Consider the following 9,138-nt stretch of genomic DNA (forward strand, 5'->3'; position numbering starts at 1 on the left):
GACAAACAAGCCGGCTGGAAGGGTATCTGGGGCTCTTAACCACTGACATTGACTGTCAGGGTGAGCAGATGAAAGGTGATGAGGGTTGGTCCTCATAGCTCTTAACCCGGGCCTGGCTGAGCTTCAATCAATGAATGTGTGGGAGTCCAGAATGAGGGACTCTACTCCACTTGACTGACTCTATATACAAGGATCTTGGGTGTTTATTCAAAATTCATCAGCACGTAGTGCGAGCAAGATGAATGACTCAACTGAATAGTAGGGGATGGATTGCACATCCCTTCTATCTGCCAATTGCCTCTTCACTTAGGAGGACTTGAAATGCAAGGCACAAAGATAAACAAGCACAAACATTGCCTCTTAAGGAGGGCTTCAGACAGGTGCCTGCCAAAGATAGCAGGTCTTCCAGACTACATGAAGTCAGAGGTCATTACCTGGGTGGTATGCCAACCACAAGCAAAGCAAAGTTCAAATAATGAACTTAAAGCAGCTAATGTACCTGTGTAAACAACCAAACAATCAGTATAGTATTCAGACAAAACAATCAAAAAGTCCAACAGTGAGACAACTAATCATCAGACAACATCAATGCAAGGCATAAGGTGCAAGCAAACTAAATTGATTCATCATCCACAAGACCTACAAAATAGCAAGGTTAGTCAACCAAAAATAACTTGTGTCTCAAGTGATGAGATCATATCAATCAATGTGGCTAAATGCTTGAAACCTGAAACACAAAGTCCAAAGGATGAGAACAAACCACTAGCTCAAAGGCTAGGGTCAAAGGTGAGGTAAAAAGTCAAAACAGAAATTAAAACTCAACATGAATCACATTTAATCAAGTAAGAACAAGTCCTAAAAAGGACCAAATCAAAATCATCAAGCAAAGTCATGTGGTGAACAAAATATGGCAAAGACACACAACATGATCATCAATTGGACATACAAGTGAGAAAATGCACATTAAATCAGAAATGACTCAAACAATTTTGGAAATTTTCATGAGCATACAGCATGTCCAATACAATCATCATACCAAAAATTGTAAACAGAAAAGATCAATTGGTCTATCAATGAAAATGATCAAATAGGACATCCAATTGTGTTACATGCATTGTCACACCATATTAACATGTACATAAAACAGGGATGGAACATGAGAAAAATATCAAACCAAGCCTAAAAGGTCAATTATCATGTTAAGAATCAACACACAAAATTTCATGGACATTGGATTATTTTTGAGCATTTCACATTAGAAAGAATGGAGCAAGGTAACAAAAGCATACATGCTCAATCAAACAGTCACAAATTAAATTCCAGCAAGGATAAAATCCAGAAATTCACACCAAATAATAAAGGACAAACATGTGAACAATTAGCAAAAAGAATGGAATTATTTGGATGATTTTTCAATTTGATATGCATTTTTGAAGTTGGCAAAAAAAATATGAAATAAAATGGATCAATGCATATGGAAATTGGAGGGAAAGGTTAAAGTTGGATTTATTTGAAAAATGGCTCTGGCAGGAATCGAACCAAGTGAACATTCAAATGAGCGCGCTGAAGAAATAAAATGGCAAAAATGGAGCAGCAGGGAATCGAAGCGAGGGAGAGAGTGAAACGCAGAGTTTCACTAATGTGACTTGGCGCTACAGTCAGCAGTCAAAGGCTATGCGTGGCAAGTCAAAGAAGTTTGGACCAATCGAATTGCCACAAAGCGCGCCTGCGTGGATATGAATGGGACCAATCCCTAGCCAACTCTGCAAGTTGCAGGCGGCGGTCCTCACGGCCGGGGAAGGCAGAAACAACCGTCTTCTTCGCGAAGACGGTGAGCAACAATACACACATACAATTTTTTTTTCCAGATTTTCAAAATGAATACATCATTCGAACCGTTAAATCACGTAGGTTCCAAATCCATCATTAATTCAATTCAAAACATCACCAATTGTGCAAATCGAAGCAAAGTAAGTCATGCATTCAAAACTTCAATCAAGCATATCTCTCTCAATAGTTCATCATTTTCAATTTTAAAAGCATCAGCAGAATCAGCATTCCAAGATCTACACTAACATGTCAATGGATTAAAGGATTATGAGATTCGAAAAATTAACCTCTTGAAGAGAAGTTTCTGGAAACGCACGATTCAAGACTCCAAATGATCCAAATCAACTCCTGAGATGTTATCTTGAAGCTTTGTGTAGTAATTAAGGCTTGGCAAGTGCTAGATCCAGCTCAAATCTGAACTTCCATACTTGTGTTCTTGCTTGGAGTATGCATGAATTTGAGGTAAAATCCACAAAACATACGTTGAATCTTGCTCAACAACACTCCATGTTCATGATTATGCAAGAAAATTCAAGGTTTATGTGTAAAATTTTGGAAAATCAATGAAGAGAGAATTGAGAGTGAAGATGGATTTCTAAATCTGAAACTTGTGTAATGACCAAGACAGTTATGATTAAGCCTTTATACCATCTGTTAATTAATCTGAAAACATGATTAGGCCAAGGCTAATGGAGATTAGGAAGATATAAGGTGTATGCACAAATTGCAATTTCACCTCATGCATGGAAGTCCTACGTGAACAGTGCACAATGAGGGCCCAAATTCACTCAAAATCAGCCCATGCACACATTGGAAATGGAATTATATTCATGTGATCAACCAATTTTGATTTTGGCAATTTCCCTTCAAAAATAACATGCATGAGCAAATGGTTGTGTGAATGAATTTCATGCCATGTAATGAATGATTTGGAAAATATATGGCATGAGGAGCATGTTTCAAAAAGAGGCACCCAAATTGGAGTCTTGGTTCAAAAGATATGGCATTTTGAAGTTTCAAGCACACTTGGAAATGATTTGATCATAACTCCTTAACCATTCATCATAAATTCATGATCTTGGACTTTTTGGAAATGGGAGAGAAATATCTTCAACTTTCATGTTGGACAAAATTTCATTTGAAGCTTCTTTGATGTTGGAAAGTTGAGTTGAAGATGGTCCAAAAACTTGCCATTTTTGGAAACTTGAAATTACAGGTCATTTTCCAGTTTTGGAAACTTTTGATCTGGCTTCAAATACATCAAGATAAATGTTTGACATGAAGAATAAACCTCTTTTGGACATGAATGAAGTTTCTCAAACCATTTCTCCACCTCCTAGCCCTCAGTTGACTTGTTGTTGACTTTTATGGGCCTTTGATGATCTGAACATGTACTGATGACTTTTGAGCCTCTAGCACTTGGTCAAGTTGCTTCAAAATGAACCTTGGTTCATATAAGCTCTTTAGAATACTCATGTGGCCTTCATCTTAATGAAATGCTTGGTCTCTTTGCATAGATGAACTCTCCTGATGCTAGTCTTGATAGATGAGATGCATGGTACTATGCAATGTTAAATGCAATGCTAATGACCTAAAAATGAAATGAATGTACAAATGGGGGGTGCAAATTTGAGGTGCTACACTGCTCTGTGCGCCTTAGCCTTAGCATCCACTTCTTTCTCGAATGCGGTCTTAGGAGGAGCTTCCTCAGTAGTAACCTCTTCGGTGGCTACCTGTTTTCCTTTAGCCTTGGCAGCTGCCTCAGCTTCAGTATTCGTGCGCAATGTTGATGGTGCAAATAGGCGTCCACTACGAGTGAAGCCACCAACCCCTCCAACATTGTCTACAGCGGAGCTACCAATGTCAATGTCTTCATCATCAACTTTCCGCCCCTGGAAGTAGATATCAGCCCCATAGTGCCACAGGATATCATTGTCTTTCTCATACGGAACAGGTCCTGGTATCGTGATGGTGACCAGACTAACCAAAGTCGGTTGAGGGCTGTCAGAGTAAATTGTAACTGGTGTTGGACTTTCGATGTTCACCGTTGTTGGTTCTGTACTTTTTGGGAAATATATTGTTGTCGGAGCGGGTCTCTCGGGAACATATATTTCTTCAGGAGTGAAATAAATCGTCACTGTCGACACATCATTCTTCACTGGACGGGTCTGATCAAACTGAAGACAACCTTCATATATCAGTTGCTGAATACCCCTTCTCAAACTATCACATCCGTTCTCGGCAGCTTGACAAATTTTGCACTCTTCCCCACAGCCCGGGAAAATCTGTCCTTTCAAAAGTCGGTCTTTAACCACCGATAGTGAAGTCTTCACTTTAGTCACATCAGAAACCAAATTCAAAGTTTCCCCACTATCAACAACATTAATCCTCTGCCCGCCGTGGGCTGGCATCGGGTTTTGGATAATATTAGGCACCGGAGAAAAATTGATAGTCTTGGCATCTCTCAAATCTTGTACCTTTAGCTGGAAAGCCTTTCAATTATCTGTAGTATGGCCAGGTGCGTTGGAGTAAAAAGCACATCTGGCGTTGACATCATAACCTCTAGGCAAATTATTGGGATCGATTGGTGGGGCCAGAGTTCTCAATGTAACCAGATTCAGGTCAATCAGCCTGGGAAGTAATACAGAATAAGGCATTGGGATTGGCTCAATGACCCGGTCCGTCTGCCTTGGACGTTGTTGATAGTATCTCTGTTGACCCGGATTACCTCCTTGTTGTTGATTGTTGTACCTGGGTTGCTGTTGCGGATGATATTGCGGTTGTTGTTGCTGTTGAGGAGCAGGTGTTGGAATAGTGACTACGGCCACTTGATCTTGATAATAATTAGGGGGTCCTCTGCCCCTGCCTCTGCCGGCATACACAACGCTTGTCTCGCCTTCTCTTCTTCGCTAACCGTTACCAGCAAACGGTTTCTTGGGACCTGATGAGCTGGAAGCACTATTGTCTTGAATTTGGCCCATCTTCAACAGACTCTCGATTCTTTCTCCAGCAATTACTATCTCTGCAAAGCTGATTGACGGGAAAGCATCCAATCTCTCAACATAATTTCCTTGGAGAGTGTTCATGAACATGTCCGCCATCTCCCTTTCAGACATAGGGGGTTGGACGGACGCAACAATTTGTCTCCAACGCTGAGCATATTCTCTAAAGGTCTCCTTGGCAGTCTGAGACATTCCTTGCAACAAGGTCCGATTTGGAGCCATGTCCAAGTTGTATTGATATTGCTTGACAAAAGCCTCTGCCAAGTCTTTCCAGCTCTTGATGGTAGTACGAGACAAATGAGAATACCATTCACGAGAAGCTCCAGTTAGGCTGTCTTCAAAATAGTACATCCACAGCTTTTCATCTTCCGTGTGAGCTCCCAACCTTCCCAAATAAGATTGGAGATGAGTGTGTGGACAAGAAGCCCCGTTGTATTTCTCAAAAGTAGGGGGTTTGAACTTGTGAGGAATCCTTACTCCCTGAACCAGACCAAGATTTGTGACATCAAAATCTAAGGGATTTTGAGACTCCAAATATTTGAGCTTCTCATCAAGCTCATCCATACGGCGAGTGGTCTCATGGGCTTCGTCGTGCAAAGAGAATTGATCATACTGATAATCTTCAGTAACGGGGCGCCCGTTAATCCGAATTCCTTGATTCACATTGTACCTTCCGCCAATACCATTTCCAACATTCCCCGCGTTGCCAACATTATCCGGGTTTCCATCAGCATTCACGTTACCCGCGTTACCAGTGTTCACAGGGTTATCAACGTTCCCAGGGTTACCAGGGTTTCCCTCAGCATTTGGTATCTCCACCTCTGGATCGGGCCTCGGTTGCTCAACCAATTCCCTCAGCTTTTTCTGGCCTTCTGCCATACCAGTCATCAATGTCATGAACTGATCCATCCTTTCACGCATATCAGCCAACTCTTTCTATACCTGGTCCATCGCTAGTTGCGGACGATTTTCCTTTGTCGGGTACCTGTGGACTCGCTTGGGACCAATAATGCCTGAAACAGGGAACAAACATTAGACACTGTGGTGACACCTGCAAAACAAACAAGGGTTAATATGCATGGTATGCGATGCGCTGCTTATTCAATTTTAAGGCACCCCCTTCTCAACTCCAGTTTGACCTTCCAGAACAACGTGTACAACTGCAATCGAACGTGCAAATAACAAAACCGAAATAATCAAAGAGCATGAAACATCCGAAAGGTGTCATAGTCAAAATACAAGTTGTGCGGAGAGCGACGAACAAAGAAATGAGAACCCATCAACAAGCCTGATGGTGAACTCTACAAAAACAAAAGGAATCAAACACCTAGCCCAAACGAGTCTTCTCGAACTTCCTTAAGAAGCGCCTCTGTAACCGGGTCAGTAGGGTGTTCTGTAAGGCCTTGAATCAACAAATTCCTCGTTTTGACCGCTTCTTCCAATTTCCTATACTTGTCTTGTTCTTTTGTTCTCTTGACCCCTGCTTGAATCTTTAGTTCGACGATCTCTTGTTCAGGCAATCGAAGTGCTTCATGCTGCTCGTTCTTCCTACTCTTCAACCGCTCATTTTCTGCTCTGATTTCTATCTCAACCTATCTCCGGCGATTAGACAATTCTTCCCACCTTTGCTGGCGCTCAATAAGGCTACATTCAGCTCTTCCTAACTGCTCCTTAGCAGCCTTGCAAGCTTTCTTCAGTATATCCTCACCTGAACAGACTTTACGGATATAATAAGCATCTTCAGCAATCCTCTCATTGCTTTGTTTTTGAAGCTCATTCAATCTTTGAACTTCTCTCTCAGCTTCTTTCTTAGCGCATAAAGTTTTCCTGAGGCCTTTACTCAGCTTCGCATTCAACTTATCGGCTTTTCCCTTTTCTTGCATCAAACTGTTGTACTCAACCATGCTGACAGACTCAACAATAACCGAATCAGATGGTTCTCCTATAGAGAAAGGTAGGAGAGTAATTTGAGCTCTTTCTCGCAACCAACTATCATACTGGGAAGAAGAGATGTTGTTACATTTTCCATAAACAGTAGCACCTTTAGTCTGAATATTCCTCCAAGCTCCAGCAACTTGCTTAACCAATTCTAGATTATCTTGCACTGGGAAGTAGAAAGATTCCACCAGATCTTGATCCTTAGGAGCGTGAGTCAAGGCATACCCTAATTGTCTTCTCAAAAGAATCGGGTTGTAGTTGATACAACCCTTCATACCCAACAATGGTACATTAGGGTATTTCCCACAGCTAACCACAAAATCGCCACCCTTGGTATTCTGATTACACCATCTGATGTCTTTAGCAGTCAAGACAACCAACCTTCTAGCCCAATTCCTGGCTTGATGCGGATTCAGAAAAGCATCGTCATTTGGCAAGTGCCCCACGAGCCACTTATGGAACAATGGAGCGCAACATCTGACCAATCTCCCTCGTCTCTTCTCATTCTTATTGTGCACCGAAAAATAGAAATCACCAAGAAGAGTGGGAACCGGGTTCTTTAGCAGAAAGATATGAATATCACTCATACTCACGAACTTCGGTTCATCGGCGAATAACATAATACCATAGACACTTAGCGCTAACAGAGCACACACAGCCTCCCAATTGCCTTGAGCAACACACTCTTCGGCTTTGTCTATCACAAAATCCAGATGGAAACTAGATAGACCTCCCTTAGAAGAGAGATTTTCCTTTACAACAAACACTTCCAGAGGAAGAGCCTTAGCAATATCCTTATGCTCTAGAGGAGGTATATCGGAGTTGAAAGGGACACAATGCTGTAGAGGAACACCCAAGATCATAGCATACTCTTCCAATGAAGGAGCCAACTGGAAATCCTGAAAAGTGAAGCAACGCAACTGAGAATCATAAAACTGCAAGCAAGTATGTATCAAACTCCTCTGAGAAGCATCCAAGTCTTCAACCATAGGCAAGATGTTGCCATAAGTATCCCGGAATAAACCCACATGGTCAGGAGTAATCAAAGCTTTTATCTGACGCAATGGGCCGATCTTAGTATCGAAGAAATGATAGGTCACATTACTCTTCCTGGGAGCCTCCATAATAAGCACAAATCAGCCAAACCAAACCGAGAAAGGGAATACCCTGCAAATGAATAAGCATGAGATGTTGGATGCAAATATGCAGATGATGTTATGCAATGCAAAGGACATGTGACCGGTTCCGGCCATATATACTGAACCACGAGCGGTTCTCTGTGAAGAAGTCCTCAAAAGTCGGCAGTCCAGGTATGCAGGTTTAAAGGTTCAGATCCACAAATAAAACCAGTGTCAGAAGTTCGGATCCAGGAAATAGAACCATGAGAATCAGGTACCAGGTATCAGATATCAGGGTATGATGAGGTCAAGGGTTCCTGCACACCTGTAAACAACCCACCCAGCTCACATGCGGAGGCTAAAGGGTAGAGACATTGATATCACAGACTCTCAGGCCGAATAGTAATAATACATCCACCGTTTCCGGTTTGGCATTACCACTATAAGAGGAGTGTCTCAGCCAAGTTCCCATGAAAATAAGGTAAAGATCAACCTAAAGGTCATCCAGACTTAACGGTTCTCCCAGATAGCTCTAGCACTGTAGGAGATCCACAACACAGAATTCTCTAGAAAGATCCATATCTGAATTGTGTTTTCATATTCCAACATCGGACCGAGACGGAACGTGAGGGCATGTGAAACCACGCTAATCTTAAGTGCACTCAGGCCTGTGTATCGGGCCTATCTCACACAGAACATCTCACTCCCACAAACAAACAACCCAACAGAGCCAACAGACACAGCAATGATATGTATCGACCGGACAAAAGATCTTGAGAAAGATGGAACCCTCTCCACTGACCGACCGAACAAAAGATCTTGAGCTTTTGTTCTGAAGCATCGACACGTAGTGTGATCTTAAAGAAGGACGCACTGAATAACGGGGGATTGACTACTAATCCCTTTTATCCGTCAATTGCCTCTTCATGGAGGTCTTTAGCACTGGTGCCTCTTCTGGGAGGTCTTCGGGCACAAAAGTAAACACACAAAAACATAGCCTCCTATCGAGGTCTTCCAGCTAAGAAAGCGGTAAAAATGCGAGAAAAATAAAGGGATCAAGAGGTCTACCGTACGGATAAAGATCCGAAGTAATAGCAACTAACGACACAAGAAACCCAGAGATACCTTAAGCTAGCACCATCAAAGAAAGCGAGTCAGTACAGGTAATCGGAATAAACCTCAAGATGGTATCCCACAAATAAAGTGGAATACCAAGCAAGCCATCTCTTCTAAAGTCATGTGAGCCCTCA

The 9,138-nt window shown here is 42.0% G+C and overlaps 1 protein-coding gene across 1 annotated transcript; it reads right to left on the bottom strand.

Moving 5' to 3' along the window:
* Nucleotides 1-6,424: 6,424 nt before the first annotated feature.
* LOC127105094 (uncharacterized) lies at nucleotides 6,425-7,894 on the bottom strand. The gene has a single exon (XM_051042262.1). It carries the CDS (start codon nucleotides 7,892-7,894, stop codon nucleotides 6,425-6,427), a length of 1,470 nt encoding a protein of 489 aa, XP_050898219.1.
* Nucleotides 7,895-9,138: the final 1,244 nt, after the last annotated feature.

Source organism: Lathyrus oleraceus, chromosome 1 (assembly GCF_024323335.1).
Source record: "Lathyrus oleraceus cultivar Zhongwan6 chromosome 1, CAAS_Psat_ZW6_1.0, whole genome shotgun sequence".
Classification (NCBI taxonomy): domain Eukaryota; kingdom Viridiplantae; phylum Streptophyta; class Magnoliopsida; order Fabales; family Fabaceae; genus Lathyrus; species Lathyrus oleraceus.

Excerpts from the sequence above, each read along its gene's own strand:
- LOC127105094 (XM_051042262.1), bottom strand. The coding sequence starts at position 7,894 with ATGGAGGCTCCCAGGAAGAGTAATGTGACCTATCATTTCTTCGATACT.